This window comes from Syngnathus scovelli, chromosome 13 (assembly GCF_024217435.2).
Source record: "Syngnathus scovelli strain Florida chromosome 13, RoL_Ssco_1.2, whole genome shotgun sequence".
In the NCBI taxonomy this organism is placed as follows: Eukaryota; Metazoa; Chordata; class Actinopteri; order Syngnathiformes; family Syngnathidae; genus Syngnathus; species Syngnathus scovelli.
The window spans coordinates 8,442,437-8,466,938 of record NC_090859.1 but is presented as its reverse complement, the minus strand read 5'-3'; the positions used below and the strand labels follow the sequence as shown (position 1 = coordinate 8,466,938).

The following is a 24,502-nucleotide window of genomic DNA, read 5'->3' as shown; positions in this document are numbered from 1 at the left end:
GATTGGATGGATAGATGGATGAATATTGCTGTGTAATCGAACCAACCTCAGTAAATGAACCTCAGAGCCTTAAGAAAACTTATTTGTGATCCTTGAAGATTTGTATTTTAATGCTCATGGCTTAAAACATAGGTCTTGCAGCTTCTTCTGTAAATGTCAGTTCTATAGTGGTTGTATCCGCTCTCCAGCCGCAGGTTTTTCCAGCCACTGTTTTCAGAAGATTTCAAATATAAGTCTTAGTTGTGGCATTGATTTCTTTAAATCTATAAGTATTTTTGTGTAGACATTCACACTGACACACAGCATAAAATCTTTGGAAGAAAAATATTTTGATAGCATGCGTGTTTATATTATTAATAAAATGTGCTTGTTTTTTTTTCTGATGTTCTGTGAGTTACTCAAAATGAGTGATATGTTTATCTGGAGATAAGTCCCAAATGCTTCTCAACAAGCACAGAGGGAAAAATTAGTCAAGAGTAGCAGGCGTTCAAAATTTCCTGTCGTCCAGATTTGAGTGAGGTCTTTCTCTCTCCCCGCCAACAGAGAGGATTAGCCATCAAGTCTCCTCGAAGCAGAAAAAAAACAAAACGACACAGACCACCCACATCTTTTTCCCAATCTGAAAAGCAAAGTCAAACGTGACTTCCAGCATTTTAATTAAGCTACGACATTCAATGAGAAGATGCTTTAGTGAAACATATCATTGTTACTGTTATTCTATTTTTGGTTTTATGGTTATAGTCACCCTTTAGTGACTATAACTAACTAACTAGTTGGAAAGGTTGTTTGGAAGAAATGTAGTGAGGAACTTTAGCAGGCAGCTCTCCTTGAGAGATGCAAAATGCTTATGGTAGGTTAGTACTTACCTACTGGTCTAGAAAAGTCAGAGCACATTTTAAGTATTTTCATTTCAGACAACCGTGGTTGTGTTTATTTTCGCTTTGTATTTTACCTCACATGTACTTTTAACAAAAGCAAATCTAATAGGGAGGATCATACCTTCTTTCGGACCAGGTGGCTTTTTTGTACCGCAGTGTCTCACAGAAAGGTACGCTGGCATCATTTCAATAAATGTGGCCTACGGTGAGGAGGTTGGTTGACTTTGAATTGCATAGAGGTGAGAGCAATGAAAAAGGGCAGTAGATAAGAGAAAGTAAAAAAGAATGACGGTCAGCAGAAGAAGTGTAAAGACGAGGAGGACATCCAGTGAAAGCTCCCACTGTATATCAGCCCCAATCAAAAGGTCTTCCTGTCTTTTGTTACCCTCGCACCCCTTTTGTCTTCTTTGCATTACAGCACTGTTTCTCCTTTCTGTGGTCAATTGTGACTCACTCACTTTGTGTGCATGCTGCAATGGCGCTCTGGAAGCACTCTTAAAAGCTGCATGAGCACGGACCTCTGCTGCCATCCAGAGGACTGTGACGTCTTCCTCAACCCATTGTGTCAGAATGGACCAGCTGAGTCATGCAAAGGTTAACCGCCAATGAAAGCTCATCACAAAATTTGCAGAATTTTGTTCAATTCTTGTTATATGTCATTCAAATTATAATAATCAAATGTAAGGGCAATTATAAAATTTGTAAGGGCAGTTATTTGTGTTCCTGCACGACATATTTTAATAGGTAAGGGTCAAGAAGTAGAACTGCCTTGCACTCGACCCACGTCCATAGTTAGTGAACAAACATCTCATCTTCTGGTTGGTAGATGTCATGGTAAGTGATCAGCTTGAAACAACTGCAGGGTACAAACAAAACTTACTGGAGCATTTAAAGTCTCCTTGACTCCTCTGAAGGATCCGATGGCAGAGTTTATATTGCAGAACCATTTCGACTGAACAAACTGTTATTGTGAGACTTGTTTGTATCTTTCATGTCATAAATAGACACAAATGTTTACATCTACATTTTACAATTTTGCGCTCATAAGTAAAAATGTCCAATGGTGAGCAACGCTTTGAAAATGCGAGGAGGAGGAGGATTTTAACACACAAGGGCCGACAGCAATAGGGATTGTTAATCCCGACATGTTTAAGCCAAATGGGACCATTTTCCCGCTTTGACCTTTTCAGAAATTGCACAGTGCTGAAAGTCAAAAAGATCTTTAATATCGTTCCATATTTACGATGGTGCCGACTCCGAGATTGTGACGTGAAACAGAATGTGAGCCAATTACAAAGCAAACGCAAGCTTGCACTGCTGCCAAACACAAACAGAACAACAAGTGTTGTTGAGATTTTGTGAATCATGTCTCACAATTATTTACAGAGCGATAGTCATGTTACCTCTGACAAATCAGTCTCACACAAGAAAAAACGGCTATGTGTGTATTCTGGTTTAGATAATAAATAAAGTTACCTCCTAAGTGACTAATGAGGCGAGGCATACACAGCTCTTGTAATCCAGCCTTTGCATGGCTGCAAAAACAAATTGTGTTGTCTCGCTGGAATACACCGATGGCCTTGCGTTTTAATTTGCCAATGTCGACGCAAATCACGCGAGATAAACCTTTAAAATAATTACAAAGCTGTTAAGCCCTTTAGCTTTTGACGCGCTGCGTTGGACTGACCACTGGGATCGGGGATTTACAGACCTTCTGCTGACAAATTTAGCGTGAGAACAAAGTGTTTGAGCGCACTGTTGAAGTCTGTCCTTTGGAACATTTTTGCTGTAAAGGCCACTTTATTGGAATGTGCCACTGCACGCACATGCGACAGACAGGGGGGGGGGGGGTATGAATCCTTGATTGTTTTTTATTTTTTATTGTCTGATATCAGTTCAACAGCTTCTCACTGACAGCTGGAAGATGCAAGTCCCATAGCTCAAATATTGCCCTGGAAAGCGGTTATGATCTTTTGAACATCTGCGGCTGCAGATAAAACCATGATCAAGCACAGGCGGCTCACTAATGCCATAACAGGATGGCAGAGCGGCGCCCGAGATGCTGTGGATTTCCTCGGAAGAGCCGTAGCTTGATGATCTTATACAAGGAGCTGCTGTTTTTTTTTATTTTTTTTTTTATTTTTTTTTTTTTAAACCTGTCACTATCATAGTCCACTCTGAGCCGAGTGGACAGGCTAGATTTAATGAAAAAGCGATATAGAGATAGTGGTGAGAGATAGAAAGATGGAGCTAGGGTAGATACATTGATGTCACTTTTGAAACCTTTACTGTAACGGCGATTCTCTCGGGGCTGATGGTGTGAAGGATGGTGTCAAAGGGGAGTCCTGATTGGTTTTAAATGGACTGTGACAGCACATCGTTGAGATTTTTCTTATTAATGGGATAGGATGAATAACATGAGGAGCAAGAAATTGCGTGTGGATGCTGAGGAACTTAATTGAAATGTAGAATGTCAGTGTTGGAAAAATTGAAAATGCTCAACCATTGGATAGAGGTGAATGTCTCAATTTATTTCGGAAAGTTTTTAAGGTAAATGTGGAATGCTTAAGAATGTTGTAAGCTTTGGAAATGTTTGTATTTTTTACAGTTAGAAGGGTTTGTTTGGTCAAGAAATTGTAAATTGAAGAAAATTGTTAATTAGGTTGCAAAATGAGCAATTTTTCAAACAGTGGCCATTTATGAAATAATGGAATGGGTGGAATTGGTAAAGGTAAGGTGGTTTTAAGGTGGAATTAGTCAAATGTTGTCATTAAATTGGAAAATTGTGGAAATCTTTCATTAGTGTTGTTTTTTTTTTTAGAAATATTGAAGTCTTGAATTTCTGTAATGGCATTTCTAATGGGAAAATGTGGAATTCTTCAGATGGTAGGCTACACAATGAACATTAAAAAAAAAGTTCGATTTGACTCAGAAATTGTGAACTTGAGGTTATTTTCCCCTCATCTGTTATAATCATTCACTGCCACCAATATGCATTTTATCTTTGAGGGATGGTAGGGAATGAGTTTAAAGTAAACAAGTATATTGAAGACATAAAATGACCTCCCGTTTTAGATCCCTCAACTGTGCTTCACATAGATTTTCTTTTTGAATCCATAAATGCCAATGATTCAAGTCATTTTGCACATTTTCGGCTGAAAGCCATGCGGGAGACGGGAAGAGCTGCAGCAAAACAAAACAATAAACTAAAGTAAAGCACGGCAAAGTAGTTTGAAAGGGAAGCGGAGGGGGGAAAAAATGAATGACCTGCACGGATAGAGGATTGACTCGTTGCTGATGAAGAAGCACCCATCTGGCAAAATAAAAGAGGTCATGGCGGGGAGAATAAGGCCAGTCGTGCGTAGCAGATGCAAGATTAAAGGCAGAATAAATAGGCAAGGCGGGCAGCAAATGGCATTGAGAATCTGCAGTGGTAATGGTAGCTAAGATAAGCTACAGTATACTAAAGGTGAGGAGCAATGCCAGCAAGAACATTAAAAATACTGCAGAGCATGCGGATGTTTGAATATTGTGAGTGCGGAAAGGGTCACCCACCATATTTTAACCTCATCATATTGGTTGAAAATAAACATATGATGTAACATCGCTCATTTCATAGTTTTTGTTACATTTATATTAAGTGCTAACAGTGAAAGGTGAAGACGTGTGACGATTTGTTGCTTTTTAAACAACTATCAAGCGAGCGTTCTTTCGCACGTTTGACACATTCATGACTGACATTGACATCACGTTGTAAATTTACTATCATATATATAATAATATTTATAATAATAATAGTATATAATATACTGTATGAATGTATGAAACAAGGTGATGGTCCAATATTAACTACATGGTGGTGATGCCTTCAGGGCCCAACACTCATGTTCTGAAGATACCAGATGCACGCAAAAGATCAAACCAGTAGTTCGTCAAATCCTCCTGAGCTGGACATCCATAAAACATGCCTTCCTTAGCTTATGACTAATAAATCACATATTGCATTTTTTATTATCTGATCCGTATCGAGAGCATCACCAAGGTTGGAGGGGTCTCTGCGTTTCTTTTCTTTTTTTTTAAATCATGGCTTGTACCCCACAAATAGTTGTGGCCAGAACATTATTTTTTTCCATTTAGTGCACCTCAACTTCAAAAACACGATCATGGTGACTTGTATAGCTTTAAATTTTCCACCTTTGGCTTAATCATTTTGCCTCGGACCATTAAAGATAACTGCGTTACGACCCCCTTTTTAATTCAAGTGGCGCACGTGGCCTGCACGCACGAACACTTTAACAATTGAAGACGTTTCCTCTTTCACTGGCTTCTTGTTATCTCCAGTAAACTGCCCACCTTGTTATTACCTCCATGTATTTCCAATTATTTTATATGTGAAGGAGGGCAAAGGGACAAACGGAATGGAGAGGAGCACGGGGCACGTCGAGCCACTTTTGTAATGCCATCAGCAGGTTATAAGAAAGATAAATAGTTTGGCACCTTAATGGAGCCACACTGTTATTCTTTATGAATAAAGTGAGATTGCTTCATAAAAAGGTGCCCTTGGTGATTAACGACAAAACTGAACTTCTTGCATCGAACCCGCATGTAAAAAAAATCACTCTCTTGTATTTACAGCTGTTAATGCTGCAAGAATTTAAAAGTTGGATGTACTGCGGGTTAATATCTTGGAAAAGATCGCTGTTGGCATTCATAATACATTTTTAATTTTTATCTTGGAGAGACGAGCACTTAAACCGAAATGATGTTTTCATTTGAGTCTTAAAGGGGACATATTATGAGAAATTTAGTTTTTCATCGCTAATGTACAGGCGGTAGAGTCTGCCACCAAGTATGAAATTAAACAACCACATAAATCTATTGTCAGCTGTGAGCAAGTCATGCAAAATCGTTTTCTCCAATTTGCATAATACTTCTCTTACACTGAGTTTCGTATCACTATGCTGTCAAAGCTAAAAGCTTCGCAGAATCTTCAGCAAAGTTGTTATCATATTTGGTGATGTGTCCATTGCATGTGCACATGCAACGATCTGCTAGGATAGTCCAGAAAGTGAAGTCCAGGTCCAAAAAGTGAAAACCCTCACTCCTATAGTCTGTTTTTCTACGTTTTATTCTTGACCGGAACCTAATTGGAATTGTGAAAAATACATGACTTAAGTAAACTCAGACAACTTTGGTTATTTAGCACGAGATAATTCAATTTGAATTGGATTGAAACAAAGCCAACATTTTGTTGCCAGTACGTTTTAAAAGGTCAAACTCTTTGTCTCAAACCTCCACATTGGTTAATTCTCCTCATAATTCTACCATCTTATCCAAAGCTGACCATCAACACAAACTATTTGATTCTGTACATCCCTCAATAGACAATATTGTTGATTAAATGTACGAAGAGTGCGGAGGCTGAATATCGTTGGAATACTGATGCTTTAATCATAGCCAATATTGCGAGGCATTCTGGATCGACGCCAGACATAAAAGCATGAAGCCTAACAAACTGTGCTCAATTTGCCAACTCATTAGCCTAATTTGATCAGTTCTTTTTTTTTTTCCTTCATAACTTGGCTGCATGCAGATGGGGCAGCCTTAGCATTCACTTCAGGTTCCTCACTTTAAAATTAGCATATTGTCAGATTAGTGCCCTGTTTCGAAGGCTAATTGTTGGAAATGTTCAGTCTGGCTGAAACATCTACTCACTTTAACATCATCCATTGTAACTTTAACACAGTACGCATTTGCATCACTTTGTCTTAATCAGTTTCGGGATGGGATACATACTAATGTTTGAATGACTAGTTTAAATGCTATTGTGATAAAAGTCAAATCAGTCAATTATTATTATTAGTGATGTCAATTTTTTTTTCAGCACAGTACAAGAGTCCCCACTCCCCGACTTTTTTGGGGGTCGTAGACCGGTTTCACGCAAAAAAAAAAGATGTATTTGAACTGTTAGGGATTTAGACACATAAAAAAATAAATAATTAAAAATACAACTCAAGATTTGGTCCATATGCATGAAAAATGAATAGCTCATACTAAGTAATATTTGGAGAGTATTATAGTATTATTTAAAATTAAATGACTTACAGTTGACCTGATTTTGGTGAAGACTGTAATTTCCACTATCAACCCAGGCTATCAAGAAAACCCTTTCTATGTATCATTTCAACAAAATAATCTGGCAAAAAGTGAAGCATTACTATATTTTGCTCCATTTTAACCAAAATATTGACAATAACAACAATCAAAGAAATTCAAATATGAGCACATCATACATTTGGAGCTCAACCATTGTCATGACGATGAGGGTGACAGACGTGATTAAGAGCCTGTCAGACGTGAATTGATGGTGGTGTGGTTTGAGCAAGGACGCTCACTCCCCTGTTTTGCTTTTCTTTGACATCAGAGCCTCATTCAGAAGCAACAGTCGCGCTTTCATGCACATCCGCCCACACGCTCCATCCACACACCCACTGTGCTCTCCATTTCTTACTTTCTCGTCAGGCTAAAGAGTTTTGCCCGCGGTCCCTGCAGCATGGTAAAGTCATCGCACCTTTTGACAAAGATGGAGAGGATTATTTTCCGGCACTGTTCTGGATTCAAGCTGCGAGCGGCACAGGGGGCATGAGGATCGATACCCCTCACAAGTGCTGCTGTTGCTGACGTTCTTGTAGATTGTCAGGGTTCATATACAGGAGAGTCTGTAGGAGTTAAAAAAAAAAAAACTCACAATTGTTTTCTACCTTGGCTAAAGGCAAGGTTTGTTTTTTATGTGAAAGTTGCTACATTCCTGTATCGCCGATACTTTCAGGCAACGACAACTTTCCATTATGCCGCGGAGCGTTGATACTTGAAACGACTCGTCGATGAGTCGACTTTAGTACTCTGCATTGACCGGGGGGAGCTTGTACTGTATTTTCCAGACTATAAGGCACACCTAAACACCTAGAATTTTCTCAAAAGCCGACAGTGCGCCTTATAGTCCGGTGCGTCTTATATATGGACCAAATTCCTAAATTTAAACTGGCCCGAAGCATTGTGTCATGAAATCAATCATAAGTGGCCCGCTGAAGACTATGAATCACGAATCAAAAAGACTATGATCATTATTTTGTGATTATAAAGTAATTTGTTGCATCTGAAGTTGAAATAAAAAAGATAAAATGGAGAATGATTTGATTTAGATTAAAAATTTGACATGATGCATTAATGGTGCGCCTTATAGTCCGGTGTGCCTTATACATATAAGGACAAAGTTTTAAAATGGGCCATTCATTGAAAGTGCGCCTTATAGTCCAGTGCGCCTTATCGTCCGGAAAATACGGTATGTTTCAAACAAAAACACCCTAACCCTATGTTAAAACTGGATGACTTGAAGACTATTGAAATGAAAACTATACTATCTGTCTCTTGAAACTTGACAAAATGTTGGTGAAGGAATAAGATCTTACATTGAGCATACTGTCAAGTCAACTGCAACTTCACAATATATTGTACTGGGCCCATAAACACCTAACATCAGTTCTAGCTATATTTCATTTGTGACACTTCATCACCCCGCTTGAAATGTGGCAAAAAGTGGATAGAGTTATTTAAATATTTTTGCGTATCGTTGTAAAACTACTTGTCAGCCACACCCCAATTTTGGTTCCAATCATATTGACAGATTAAAATCGGCCATGTTTTCCACTATAAGATGTGGAATGCACAAGATTCCGTTTGTAGAATGCTTCTGGTCTGAATAGTGTCTGCTGTTCTACATCACCCTGTGTGACTTGGAAGAGGAAATTCACAAATACTGATACTTGTTCAATGCCACTAAAATAACTCATTTTAAACTGTGTAACCTCCTATTGCACGCTCTCCAGGTAGTTTCACACAAAAATGAAGGATGTATGAGGGCAATGCTTGTTTTATTACAATTATCCCCCAGTCATTTTATTCTCATGACATAACCTCAACCTAATATTCATTTTCAATTGAAATGAGTCCACCGAGTGATTGAGCCAATCAAATATGTGACTGCCAGCCATCTGTCGCACAGTGTGATATCAAGTGCAAATTTTGCTTGAACAAAAGAAAAAGTCATTGCAATCTGCACCATCTGCTTCATCTTGCTACCTGTTCCACATATTTGAACTGCTATTGTAGATATAAGGCAACTCCTTCATACAAATATTTTGTAGCTATTTGGTGTTGGCAATTTTTAGTTATTTTTAGGTTTGACAATGCCGTTAATTCAGTGCAATTTCAAGTCTTATATTTAATAATTCTGTGGTTTGTGTGCCTTTTCTTCGGATAACTTTCTTCAAGCTTTTGATTGGCTGAAATGCCTTTCTGGTTTTGAGTCACGTGAGTGAAAATGTGGAAAATATGTAGAAAAAAAACAAAAATATTCAAAAATCGATAGCCTCTGCACCTGTGGGGTCCAAGAATATTTCAGTGGGAGCCAGTGCTCCTGCGAACCCCTTTCTAGCTCCGCCAGTGATCCTCAGCCATTCAAACGCAAGCTATCCATGTCCAAGTCCAATTATGTTTTTAATCATTTGTACTGACATTTTGTCCCTCACTTAGTACATGCAACTATAATGAAAAGATACGCTAAAATTAATTGGCTAATGGAGTTGATGGAGAGGGGAAAGGCAATAATTGCAATGGAATTGGAGCTTCTTCCAAACATTCTCCCTTTGACAAGGATGTTAGGTGAAGCTTCAGCGCTTTCACCGAGGGGAGAAAAAAACAAGCATAGTGAGGTGGCGGTATATAGCAAGCAAGGTACTTCACGTCTCGTGAAGTAAATCTTGCTTGAAGAATGTTTACTCTCAAGAACATTCAAGCATAATCTCAGTTTCTAAAACAGGCAACAGGTTAAATCAATTACAGTTTAGCAGGTGAACAACGTTCAAAGCTTCAAGGCAAGAGTTTTTCTGAAAAAAATTCTTTAGTGTATGAAATATTGGACAAAGATTATTCAATAGCTACAGTAGAACCTCAGTTTTTGATGGATGTTTTGCAAGAATTTATCAGGAACCTTATTTTGACGCCATCATTAGCATTGCTGTGCCTCTAAAATACACTTCAGCAAATCACTACTAAAAAAAAGAAAATACAAAAAAAAAACGCTAGACTGGACTCAAAAAATATAGGAGACTACTAGATGTGCATGAACCATACAACATTTTGTGAAATATATTGTAATTTGACATTTAAAAACTTCTGGAGCAGAACACATTGCTAATTAAATTGCTATGTAATGGAAAACATATAATATATTATATTAATGACTAGAAAATACCATACCATATATCCACACAGTTTGAACTAAGCTTGAAAAGACAACTTGCATCATTTTATTGATAGTGTGTCATACAACTATACAAAAAAAGAATGAAAAAAAAAACCTCACCTAAACCAGTTGCGTGTTTCTTCATAAAACATAGGCAACCAAAACAAACATCAGCATGTTCTTATTGCCATGCAGCAAGTGCAGATTCAACTCGACATAAATTTGCACAAATCTGCTTCTCCTGCAACTTTCAAGCAAGATCGTCTATCATAATTGACGTTGCTGTGAATAGCAAATTAATCATTTTGCGGGAAACGGCACTGTATTATCGATGGGAACCATTAATGTTAATGTCAGCCGATCAATGGGCAGCCATGTGTCTCGTTTTACTCCTACACTAGCATTTATACAAATAAAAACACGTAACTTATTACATGAGGAAATGCAATATTTGTAACAGAAAATAAAACAGTGGCAATATTTTATGATCACTATGCATAGTTGACTAATTCACTCAAACTTGACTATAGGTAAAATCAACTACATTGCATTAACTCTAAATTTGGAAGATTTTTTTTTTTTTTTATTATAGCCCACAAAACGCTACAAACTGTTCTTTGTGAACATCATGCGTGAGCTCATACTGCCCCTGTCGGAAAGCTAATTCCAACAAAGGGAAAGTACTGCAACCCGGAGCTCCACATTTGGCCTTTTTGCTATTCTAAGCGCAACACTGTTTGGACACAATCTCCTAGAGAGCTATTGATCTGGACTGTACTCTATCAATCTTCACAACAGTGACCAAGTTTGACCATGAGGACTACCATAGAGAGGCATGGAAAATACACCACTGGTGTTTCCCAGACAATTCAAATCCATTTGTTGCCTCAGATCAAGTGGTGCATGAAAAAGAATACAAAATGTATTCAGTAAGCTCAGCATACACGGATTTATGAATTCTACCCTACAGCTGGTAATGGCGTAAGGTAGGATCTGAAAAAAAAAAAGGCTCACGGGGGTCCTTTTGAATACAGAAGGCAATGGTCTGCAAACAATTTTTATACAGACTTGTAGCATGCAATGGCATTCAGAAGAAAAAAAAATACAATTTCAGGCTCATAAATGACATAAAAGCTACCGTCTTTCCTTCTATTGTTTATGACTAATGAAATGCATATATAGTATTAATGGCTAGTAAGTGGAAGTGGAATATAATAACACACATTGAGGTACTTATTCATGAAATAATTTCAATTTCCTTTTTTATTGTTAAAAAAGTGTAAAAAAATATATATATCAGTGACCTTCACCCAACAGAGAAATCTATCACAGTTGAAATGTGTCATTCTCGTGACATATGACAATGTATTATATTCGCACGTTTTAGTGGCTTTGAAAGAAGAAAATCATCTTGTTTTGTCAGCTCTCTGAGGGACCATTCGTATGTAAATTAGCCCTTGCTATTCTTCAGATAGTGCAAAACAACCTTGGTTTCTTACACAGATAGATATATATAAATAAATAAATAACTGGTTGCATCAGGGTTTTCCATCAGGGGGAATGAACATGCAATGGTCCAGCGTTCCTTTTACCGTCTTTACAAAAAAAATTGTGCAAGCAAGTCACTCCCCTCTGAAGCTTTCTCTCGATTGATAGCTATTCCTGCCATGTACAAGCTATTGTCATGGCTGCTTGAGGGATTGTATTCATCCCGTCCCCTGCCTCGTTGATAATTGCAAAAAAAATATCGTTTGAATCAGTATCAACGTTTCGCAAATGAGTGTGGGGTTATCTGCAATCATGTCTAACCACTAAGGCAATGGCAAAAAATGTTTTAATTCATTGGTTTGATATGACACACTAATACTTAAAGTCCACATTTTTGTCACAATTCAATATCAAGATCAATACTTTAGTAGTAGCCCTCTCAAAATGAATCAACTGCGAACTATAACACTATCAGCGGGATGGCATTTTCTGTGTGAAATATTTGGTAGGGTTGTCTTTGAGTAATTTAGCAAAAAAAAAAAAAAAAAAAAAAAAAAAACTAGGCTTCTAAGTAACGCCAGCTCAACAGCGTGCTGTCATTTCACCGTCAAAAGACCATGTCTGTTCCATTAATCCAAGCAAGAGAAAAGTCAATTAATTAGCAAGTCTTTCAACTTATCAATCAATTCATCTTTGAAATGTAAATTACGGCCGAGTTTCTGCCTCCGTTGGAAGCAATTTATCAGCTTTTTGAATGACACGGTACATAAACACTGAAACTACAACAGAGAATAGTAAATAATCATCCAATTCATTTACCCTGTTTTTAATTTGTTTTGAGCTTTTGTTTTTTTAAATGTTATGTATTTACCCAGCTTCCCAAGACAACATTTTTTTAGGAATAGAAAAATAAAAAAATAAAAAAAAGTTAGTAGAACGTTTTTATTCCACCTGACTATCTGTCTGCCTTGAGTTATTTCTTCTTTGAATTTCATCTGGAGAAAATGGAAATCTTAGCAAAACCTTGCGGGGCTCCACATACGGATACGCACATTACCGCAGTTGGTGTGAATTGACACGCAAATGCTTTCTTTTCCTTGCATTGTGTGTACGGAGGCCGTTCCGCATCCCTTTTGCAAGAGCTTGTTTGGTAGTGTCGCCATCAGAGACATCTCAGTTTCTGTCATCTGGAGATACTTGTGACATCATAATGAAAATGTCTTAACAAGCCAATTTTTCATAATGCAGTACTCTAAGGGTTAAGGTTGGTCTACTTCCATACATGCATCGATAAAAATAAAACACGTTGCTAGGCTCCGGTGAACTTATTGGGTACATGTCAGTAAAAAAAAAAAACACAGTAAAAGAGCATCCTACACTTGTGAGTGTATCTGGCCCTCAACGCCTGTGTTCGCTACATTTGCTCTGACATTTAAGATCACCTCTTTGTTATTATTATAATGATTGAACATTTTCAATGTAATATCCAATTTGGCAAGCTCAAATGAAGCTGCCTCAAGTCATTTGGCTACAACCATAGACTTATCTCCTCCTGTTTTGCTGTATTTTTTTTCTTTTGTTCAACAACCTTGTCTGTAAACATGCTCCACTGGAGTCTGCCTGCAGTGATGATTTTAACTGCAGAACAACGTTGCCCCCTGTTGGTAGCTTGGAAGAATAGAGTTAAAAAGCTGCTCCAACATGGCCAAGAGAGGTGATGTCTGAGTCTCATTTTGGAAAGCAACCCCCTTGTCTGCTTTTGAAGAGGGCTTGTGCAGTCGGGCTGAACGTAGCCAAGCAGAATATTGCTTTGCTTTGCTGAGGCTGTCAGCGGGTGACAGCTGACCCAGCAGATCACAGCTGAATGATGGAGGGGAAATACGAGTAGGGGATGGGGTCACCTGGAGGTAGATTTTCTAATACTACGGGGGGGATGTCACTGAGACCAATCAATGAGGTGGAACGACCCCCCCCCCCTCCACCTCAAGCCTTTCATCCACTGCAGTAGCGTGCAGGTATAAGATGATAAATAGATTACTCATACCCAAGGGAAAATATACATCAAGGGGAATTCATGCAATGATTCACTACGCCAATAATACAAATAAAATCCACTCACAATTTTGTTTGGCCTCTTAGATGCAGACATGGCAAAAACAAACTCTCATGCAGTGATTCAGAAACCACTACTCATGTTGGAATTATAAATGACCACAACAAATCAACAGAGCGGGATGTTCTGGAATTTTTCATCACGTAATTAGAAATATATTTATTTTTTATATTGAATGAATTGATAAAAGATGCAAAATACTTTAAATTACTTCAATTAGTTATAATTATAATATCATATATTTGAATGTTACTTTTTTTGGGGGGGGCGGTTATAATTACTGCTACTGCTCGTAGATAGATTAAATTAAAAAGCCTCTGTGTTGTGTGTCCAGCGGCCCCGCATGACTCACATGATTCAAATGAAAATGCTTGGCCTGCATGTGACTGATAACGAGCCATTCATTTGAACAATGTTTACTGGAGCATATACTAAAGCAATGATGGTCCAGGGTCTCCAGGCTCGGGCTTTGGGAAGGGCAGACATATTGTCATTATAAAAAAAAAAAAAAAGAAAATATCTGCACACAAAATGACGATCAGGGATGAGCTGACAAGAGGTCACGCATAAGTTAAACCAACTTACAAAGTGCATCTTATCTATTATGTATTTTTCAGATTCAATGGAGAATATTTGAATGTCGAAAGCTGGCGTTTTATTTTGGCTAACACCAAGCATTGCATTCGCCAAGAACAATTCCTATAGCCGACAATATCCAAACATTTAGTACTTACTAAATGACGTCATAGATGGTAAATATCTTACTTTTCTGAATTAGTCATCATTGTCGTTATTGCTCCCTGCTTCTTGGTCCTTCATGTTGCTGCTATTTTGTTTTTCAATAATTTATTTGCACCAAGATCTGCTCTCTGCAGAGTCTGGAAAACAGGAACGGTACGGACTAGAACTCGAAAGTACAATTATCTGATTTAGAATGGAGGACATAAATGTAGGAAGTCATCAGAAAAAAAAGCTAAGTAAAGTAGGTCCTGAAAAATCTACTTTAAAAAAGTATTTGTTCTTTGTTATTTCCACCACTGCAAAAACCTTGTATGCTGTATAAATCTGAGCTATTGTGAGCTATAGTGATTTAATAAAATCCAATAAAGTTAATGAAGTCACCTTTTTTAATACCTTTTCACAATAATCTGATCGTGTTTATCAGATGCTACGACAGGAAAATAAATGTGCAGGCAACTTATTAAGTTGCAGCATTATCAGTTGCTTTAATTGCACTCTTTGTCCATGTAATTAGTTGGCCTTCGTTCTACAGCGGTCAGTGTGTGGGAGGACGGTGTCATTGGAAGCGTCAAATTAGGGCGCTGGTTGTACTGATGAAGTAGTGGCAGTGGGGGTCGATAAAGGGGATGGTTGATGGGCGAGTACCATGACCGGAAGAAAGTGGTACAGTAGCTTTTCCAATAATGTGTGTCACAATTGTAATGACTCATTTCAGACTTTTTTTTTCTTTTTTAATTTTATGAATCCCTCCTATATATAGATCACAATCAGAGTGACTTGCGAGTAATAATTAAACTCGGATGGATGGATGGATGGATGGATGGATGGATGGATGGATGGATGGATGGATGGATGGATGGATGGATGGATGGATGGATGGATGGATGGATGGATGGATGGATGGATGGATGGTGTACGGCCGGACGGGCAGGCAGACGGACAGACGGACGGATTGATTGCTTTCATAAATCATCAATGTCCAAATATGGTCCATTTCATATTCCATTATTATCCGTCCCCACTATTGGTCTGTTGATTTTCTTCATTCTCACGACTTAATGTCACCTAAAGATTGCAAGACTGGCCATTTTACTTATTTTTCTTTATTAATTTTGTCGAAGATAATAACGAAAGATATGGATACATTTGAGGATGCCCGTTTTATTAAAAATGGGTAGCTCTGATGTTTTGAAACTGGTCATTTGTCATGGAAATTGATTGATTTCCATGCTTGCCCACGTACAATCCATTCATATTTTTTTTTTATAACTTTGCAATATTTTATCCACCTAATAGTATGATTATAAAGAAAAAGGTAAATATCCGGAAATTCATGTGTATCAGGCTGTTGCGCTATTTCAAAGAGCTTGTACAGTAAGCGCTCCAATCACCATTTCCTTACAAGTAGTAGTAAAACTCACTCAACGGTGAGAAATGTATTGCTCCCGCCTTGGATGGTGACAGATGGAAAGAGGTGTGGTGGTGAGGACGGGGTGGATTCCGAATGGAACGGTGAGGAGCAAGGCCTGAGTGATGAGAATAAGGCCGCATACACCTGACCTCGCCCTGCTGTCCCAGCACTACCTTCTGTCATGGACACGAATAACGGATGGGCCGCTCAGCGGGCCAGGATGCACACGTTAAACCTGGCTTGACAAGTGGATGACGGAAGATGGGGTGAGCAGAAGGGGCGAGGCAGGGGGAGGACAGGGTCACCCAGAGGTAGATCTCGTTCCACTCTGAGTCACTATCAATGACGAGCAGCGTGGCCTTGGATGGCAACAGTCCGTGGCACCGTCGAACCGTAAATCTGCTTGAAGATGCCACTGCGGCACTCGTAAACATGTGTCTTTCCTCCTTTAATGGGCAAACAGAAAACCCTGACCTGCTTTGGACTGAACACTGCATACGATTCACTTATTTGTCATCAGTGTGGCAGTTCCATTTCCTGTTTCACGGAGGATGACAAAGGAAGACAAGAGTGTATATATATATATATATATATATATATATATATATATATATATATATATATATATATATATATATATATATATTTTTTTTTTTTAATATGTAGTTTGGGTGTATTTCTGTAACTGAATGTATAACGTAATTATTAATATCAATTAAATGGACTTGGATTCAATGTTTTTTGTTGTATTCAGATTTACTTGAAGTCATTTTTTAATGTTCTTGAATTTAGAAATTAAAATGTATTTTTTAATTTTTCTCAGCATTTTTTTCAAACATTAAATCGTTGGAATGGATTTTTTTTTTATTTTGTCAGTGTATGTTTGTGTATTGTAAGTTTTATTTTATGAGAGGTTTGTTCAAGATGCAACTGTTGTGAAAGCGCATTATAAATGAACTGGAGTTTTTTTTTACAGTTTTACAACTTTTAATATCTAATCCTGCCGACACGCAAACAGTTACCAAAACAATAATATTGTTTGGCTAACATGAAGATCTAGCAGATAAATTCTCACATGATGACACCGGATAAGCCTTTACTCTGAAAGGACACTAAAGGTCATGCCCCTCAGTCATTGCACTGCCGAAAATCAGTTTAACATCTCCGTCTCAGGTGAAGCTTGTCCGTCAAATTCAATTTGGACGCATTTGCAAAGCCGCCGCCACCGTCTCGTTTGGATCAAAGCAATTTCCACAGCCATAAATCTCAAATAACCAAGCGCAGAACCTTTTTAAAAAGCTCCCAGTCTGCTAATAAAAATCCTAGTTCCGCTCTCTTGTTTTAGTTTTAGCTCGTTGGATAGCCATCGATCCCACGTGATGATGTCTTGTTACTGTTTTGCAATTGACGAACGCTCCCGACTCAATGAAATCTGTCAGCCAAACTGTGGCATCATCTCCATGGCTGCAGCCCGCGTCAGCACCTTTAAGCGGAAACAGCAGCAAAACTTTTGCCCTTTAGGCTAATCTTTGAAGCTGGTTGCTCTATTAGTGAATCACTGAAGTGTTTTAAATACCACGGAAGGTAAATAAATGTCAGGGTGGTGATTTAGAGCTTTGGCGATAGCTGCAAACACGCTGACTACATACTTTGCTGGCTGAAGGCGACATTAAGATGAACTATGTGCATTTCCTTTGTCACTTCTTGAAACAACAGCAAAACCTCTGAAATGAATCAAATGAACCTTTTAACGACCCAGTCAACCAATCAGCACATTTAAAAAAGCAAATAATCAGTGTTAAAAAAAAACATAGATTAAAGGAATTATAACACATGGCAAATTTGACAAATTTCATATTTTCTGTCATACAATGCAATAATTTCAAAGCAATCCCAAAAATACAATCACTCCGTAATTTGAGCTGTGTAATTCTCTAAAAAGTTATACTTTTAGTTTTTGTGTCTTCATTTTTTTTTTTTTTTTTGTTCATTATTGTGCTCTTTTTTAGTTGCACTTTCTGGCGCTGATAGTCAGCAGTCCATTACAGCAGCTTTGACTCAGTTTCCCTTTTATTTCTTTATTTGGCCTTGTATTTCTCTGTACTGATCCTTCTCAGCTCTGAGATGCATTATTGAATGCTATCAGACTTTTTTTGTTTTACACTGCTTTACCCAAAATCACGGGGAACTGCTACCTTTTCACTTAAACCTGGGGTCAGCAGGCTTCCCCTCAATGAAGAGGGACGATTAGGAGTCGAAAGTACAGTTAGTAAAAGTGAGAGAAAAAAAAAAAAAAAAGATTTCCAGAGGCATTTAAAATGCCTCGTTCAGGTTCTTTGGATAAGCCAAACCAAAAAAATCGTCTCAATGGTGTTAAAGTATAATGATTCATACTATTCAAATCGTAGCACTTGGCTGTGTCCTTCATTCATTCATAAAAATAAGACTATTATTGTTGCACTTTTCTAAAAAGCAGAAACAAAGTGGTGTTGGTGTACATTTTACAGTTAAAATATGATCAACATGTTTGCAACTACTTCCTTTACACAAGACACTTTCTATATTGTTCATCATATATAATATAAAGTCCAGGTTAACATCAAATGAGAAAAGACTACACCGTTTTAGTCCCAAAACCTCTGGAAAAGAGCAACAATAAAAACAAATTAAATGTTTAGCCACCAGTGGTAATTTTGGATTTCAAATTTCTTCAGTGACAGAAAAAAAAGCTCATTGTCAGCCACCAAGTGAAGCCAGAAGGGCTAACAAAGCCGAGTTAAGTCGCATCACTGATTTTGTCTTTATGCAAATAAGAGCCCCCTTAAGCCCATCGTGACATTGTTGTCCTCAGGCTTGTTTTCTCCGACATTAAGATGTCACTGTGCGCTATTTTTCTAAACTCTTTGTGTGAGTGAGTGTGTAGTGTGTGTCTATGCCCATGTGCGTGTGTCTGTGTGTGCACTTGGGTTTTGTACAATCAGGGTTAACTTAAGTATTTTTCCTCCATTGTGATCCAAGTTTAAAAAATGTCTGATTCAGGGATTCTCTGAGATTATCCAGAGCATTATTCTGTGGTTTGGGGTGTAAAAGTGACTTTTCCAGCCTGATCTTCTCTGGAGGTAGTGGATGTTAAACCTGTTTCATATATGTGGAATATGTGTGAGTTCAACATTGCATGATCCACGTGATTGAGGTGTGAGACAAAATGATGGCCGGTAGGAAGCGACCTGAAGCTTGTGCTATGGCCGTGATCTAATAAAGAAGCATTTATTTGCCTAGGTTCTACTATTTCACCGCGTAATACATGACTCTACTTCTTCGTATGTTCTGCAATCTGGGTGCTCTGTTGCACCATGGCGCCTTTTACAGGCTCGTCTTGGTACTGCAGCTTTGGTGAAAATGGTGACTGTTAATGGAGATATTGTTTCGTGTAGTGTGCTACGTTGACCTCATGAAGTACACCACACAACATATGAACAAAAAATGGTTAAGACCATAATACGTTTGTTAGGGTTTACAGATTATCTTGATCGTATGATTATGTTGGAATATAGACTAGAATTATTAACTTTGTTTAAACCTTTTATCTTTCCTTGACTCTATAAAGTTTAACCATTCAGTTGTTGAAACTTTCCAAATGGTGTGGAAACATTCTTGCTTAGTTAGTCATCTAAAATGCTCCACTAGTTTCTGTTTCCACGACCTTGTAAAACAATGAGCTGGGACCCTCCGCACTGATTAACCAGTTGCTGAGGTGACCAACAAACATGTCCAATGTCACCCCCACCCTGCTTGTTCTCAATAAATATGCTCTTGCAGGAGACCTGAGTCAGACCTCATTCGACCATCGCTATACGCACAGCGACGAATGGACTCTCCACCTGCAGGTGTTTAAAAGGACTTACTTGTCTCCCGTGTGGTCCTTGCAAAAATAAGTTAGAGTGAGTACCACTCTAACAACGTTTTACCCCACTTTAACTGTTAGGGACTTTTGCTTTAGGATTGGAATGCATTGGAACAATTGTTAGTTGTTATTATTGCTACACTTCAAGTTACCATGGTGCAATTGTATCAAATCGTGACATCTTTAGACTTGATGAAGGAGTGTGTTCATTCTCGTACATGTGACAGTTCAATATTAAGTATAAATGTGACAGCCAGCAGCTGTTAATCACGAGACTTTGTGTGACTGCTTTGTGCAACTGTTCCACTCTTTTCACAAGGACTCAACTAGAAATATAAGTCTAGACGTTTCCCACTCGGCAGTAGCCACTGCATGAATTATTCTGTATCGAGTGAGTGACGCGGAAGACAACACTTTCCGTGAAATGTATTTTTCCTCACACATTTTCATGGTTGGTGTGTTCACACTAAAGATGTAACAAAGATGGAGAACAATTATGTCCAAAAGGTTGTGAGCGGCTGACAGCAATGTCAAGCTGTGCAAAACAAAACAAAAAAAACGTGACAAATATTTTTTAAATATTACATTCCAATGACAAATATTCTTTCTAATTGCCTTGAAAATGCAAACCACACTGTGTTGCTCCTAGAGATGATGATGACGACGATGATGATGATGCTTTTATATTGCCTCATTTTCATTCACTGGTGCAGTCAGCCAAAGTGAATTACTCCTCGGCGGAGTGAATATTCTGTAATTGCAACTGGGATCTCTCAGGTGAAACATTCTGAGGTTGCAACAGTGGGATTAATTTAACTTGCATCTCCCAAAAGTTGGAGGAGACCTGTCGAAGCAGTATTGGTTGAATGATGACAAATAACAGAGAGGGAATAACTACTTCCAGGCTCAAACCTTTATTCGTCGTGTAAGAAATGTTTAAGTCATATTTAAACAACAATAACTCTCAAATTAAAAATACAAATTACCTACCATACAAACGTAAAATAACAATGAACTACACGTTTAAGTAGTTTTGTTAAAATTTCAGATAGATTTCTTAGTGTGCAGTAAGTTTTGGACAACTACAAATTGTGTAACCATGAAATGTGCATTCAAAATGTTCAGCAGAGGTCAAGTTAATTTGACTTGTAATTTTTTTTAGAATGCATTCCACAAACGCGAAGTAGCGAAGGATCACTGTATTTCTGTTTGTAAATATTTTGTGAAATTGAAAGGGGCCCGCATTTGCTGTTACCTAAACACTTTTAAGACTTTTTTATTTTAATGTAATATTCAGAGCCAAATGCTTTTTAAATGATTTATCTCAGTGGAGAAATGAACTATTGAAGAGCGACAACTATAAACCCGGATGACGTGCCAAGTGGGCGGCTGGAGGTTCGGATCCCCCCCCCGCACCCCCCCTCTCCAGCTCACCTGTGCTGCCGCCTCCTGGACGACCAGAAGCTCGCTTCTGGCTGGCTGATTGCTTCCTCTCATAAGTGCACGGCCACTCTGCAAGCGCTTTCAAAGCGGCACAAGCGCACACAAGGAGCGCTGGGGCCAAATGGCGAGCACCGCGCCGTTGCTGCTGCTCTTCCGCCTGCTCCTCCTGGAGCTCACGCCGATCACCGCAAGTGCAACCGACGAGGGGACACCCGGCGGAGAGGGACACGCAGCGGGGACTCCGTGCGAGATCAAGAGCGTCACCGTCTCCACGCTGCCCGTGTTACGGGAAAACGAGTTTAGCTTCACCGGCGTTGGAGCCTACGGGAGCTCGGTCGGTGGAGGTGGCGATGGAGTGGGCGCCTCCGCGGGAGTTGGGGGCACCGCTGGAGGAGGACCGGGTGGAGGAGGAGGGGACTCGCGGCTCCTATTATTCGTCAGGACGGATCTACCTGGGCGGATTTCTGTCATGGATGATCTCGACAATACGGCTCTGCCTTACTTCGCCCTCGGTAAGAACCTCTCTGATACCGACTCGACACTGTCAGTATTACATTGGCACATGATGACGATGGTGATGTTGGTACCTGGATGCAATTTTTGAGTTAACATTTGCATAAATGAAACAAGTTTTGTTATCTTCTTAACATTCCAGAGTGCAAGTAATCAGGACGCTACTATACTATTGTTTGTGCAAGTTCTTATTACTAATAATAATTATGATAATAATAATACAGAAACGGCATTGGTGTGTGCAAACTGTGCACCAAGCAAATTTCAACCTGAGAAAAAGTCATTTTCATGTTTCCTTTTTAAAAATATATATATTTTACGTAGTTGTATGTAGAAAATGAAATGCTCTTAATTTGAAAAATCAGAAATATCAAGTTGAAATAACTGCAATATTAATTAAGACATTTTGATAACCCCCCCACAAGTATGAAATTTCTCAAAGTGGGACAAATAACGGAATATATTTTCTTAGACCAAATGTCACTCACTGTCTCCCCCTATAGGCGTGCTATATATTAACGCTGCAGGAGTGTAAGTATATTTTGTTTATATTTTATTCTTATCAGTATTACGTTTTGACTCATGACATTCCCATGTTGACACACTGAAAATTATGTCCCGGAAATGAAATATTTTACCTAGCAATGGGCGGATTACGAGCACTTGTTAAACATACAATACATCTGGAGAATCCATCTTTGAAGGTGATAAACTACCCTTTTTTTCTTTATTTACAAAGATTATTTTCACAATTTCACCAATTCCTTGTCTTATTTTAAGTCTGTTTTTGAAATTCCGTGAGTTTATTCTCATATTATACTTGAATGTTTCTTTTCAGCGTTACCCAAATGCTCTTATGACCCGAATAGAACACAAGTTTTGGTTTTCCCTGAGCTTCAAATCCATTGAAAAGTGATTTCCCTCACTGCACACGTTTTAAGTTACAATCTCATTTTTCTCCTCCTCGGTGCTGCTCTCCATGTGTTGTCGCTAAAATACGATTACATTTCATGCACACCCTCGCCCTCTCTGTGCCCCAATCAAGGGATGCAATTTGGTCCTGCAAATATGCATGAAATTGATATTTTACTCTCACACCAGTACACACACACACATCCATACACACACACGACACAGTGGCTGGTGTTACTTCCACTCAATGAGATGCTTAGCTAGTCTTTGCGTCACTGTCAAGCAATAAGAGAAAACACACACATGCAGAGATGAGGGAACAGATGTAAACGGCCCCTTACTGTTTCGTTGACGGGTTGTGGGAATTTTCCTCTTTTAAAACCATCTTGTGTGTTGAGATTCACTGAGTTTATTTTAATAGTTGGTGTTGCTGTTAAACAACACATTTGCTTGAAGGAGATGTATGAGTTGTAATTCTCCATTGAAGAAGCAGTGTTTTTTTTATTAGTTTTTGTTTGTTAGTGAGGACGATTATGCTAATAGCACGAAACTAATGGAATAAGAGTCAGTGTGTTCATATAGGCTGCGGCAAAATGAAACCAATAAAACATGGAACGAACAACAATGTAATTTGTCAGGAAATCTGTGTCACTTGTGCTTTTTATTGTTTCTCCTTTTTGATTAAAAAATGAGATCAGTGCCACTGAAAAATGAATCTCAGCGTGTTTTTATAATTTATAAAAAGCCCTGTTATTTGAGTTTTAATTTTGTGATTCAACACAATAACACAAAACAATGTGATTTATCTCACTATGTCATGGGAAAAAAGCGGACCAAATAAATGGTAGCTACTGTGAAAACGCCATGACTTCAAAATGAGACTTTTTTTTCAAACTATATATAGCCTGCTGTGTTATTTTAATCTCTTCCCTTGGTCTTAATTTTCCTTCAGAACTGCTGCAGGGAGGCTAAAAGGCTGGCAGGACGGCAAAGGGCTGCGAGCACTAAGCTAGTAAATCACGTTTCAGTTCTCATCGACTGGTGAGAAGAAGGGACTTCTCTGTGCTCTCAGGCAGCAGGCCTGCAAATTTACAGCTTGAGCTACTGTGCTAGCTTAGCACCCCTCCACTCATCAGTGGCTAAATGCTAAAAAACAATGATACCTCAAAGGCCAGATGTTTAAAAACAATGGTACCTCAAAGGCCAGATGTTTAAAAACATCCATCCATCCATCCATCCATCCATCCATCCATCCATCCATCCATCCATCCATCCATCCATCCATCCATCCATCCATCCATCCATCCATCCATCCATCCATCCATCCATCCATCCATCCATCCATCCATCCATCCATCCATCCATCCATCCATCCATCCATCCATCCATCCATCCATCCATCCATCCATTACATTGGCGACATTGGCTTTTCTAGCTAGCTAGCCGCCAAAATCATTGTCATTGGTGATGTATCTCCGTCGATCCGTGCATCATCCATCCGCCTATCCGAATAGCAAGTAATTAATTATACCCTGCAAACTGCTTCTGAATAATGATGTTGGTATGGTTATTGTCTTGTAAATTCATCTTTCCTCTTAATGTTGCTGAAATACGGTCTTTGGAGGCTAGCCCAAGACACAAACAGATGCTCTGCGCCTAATGCACAGTAAAACCCTACAAAAACTTTATGTAGGTCTTCATGAGTGTTTTTGTGCAGACACTAAGTAGCCATATGCACTCTATTAATAAGGTCATCAACAGCAGTTTGATGAGTTTCCAGCAGGACAACAAGTAT

General features: G+C 38.6%; 1 protein-coding gene across 2 annotated transcripts in view; it reads left to right on the top strand.

The window, feature by feature from the left end:
* The first annotated feature begins 21,269 nt into the window (after window positions 1-21,269).
* LOC125979904 (astrotactin-2) overlaps window positions 21,270-24,502 on the top strand; it is a 150,406-nt gene continuing 147,173 nt past the window's right edge. For both annotated transcript variants that reach the window (XM_049738757.2, XM_049738755.2), the window contains exon 1: window positions 21,270-21,794. In XM_049738757.2, coding sequence (XP_049594714.1) covers window positions 21,404-21,794 — 391 coding nt within the window. In that variant the 5' untranslated portion in view covers window positions 21,270-21,403. The remainder of the gene's footprint in view (window positions 21,795-24,502) is intronic.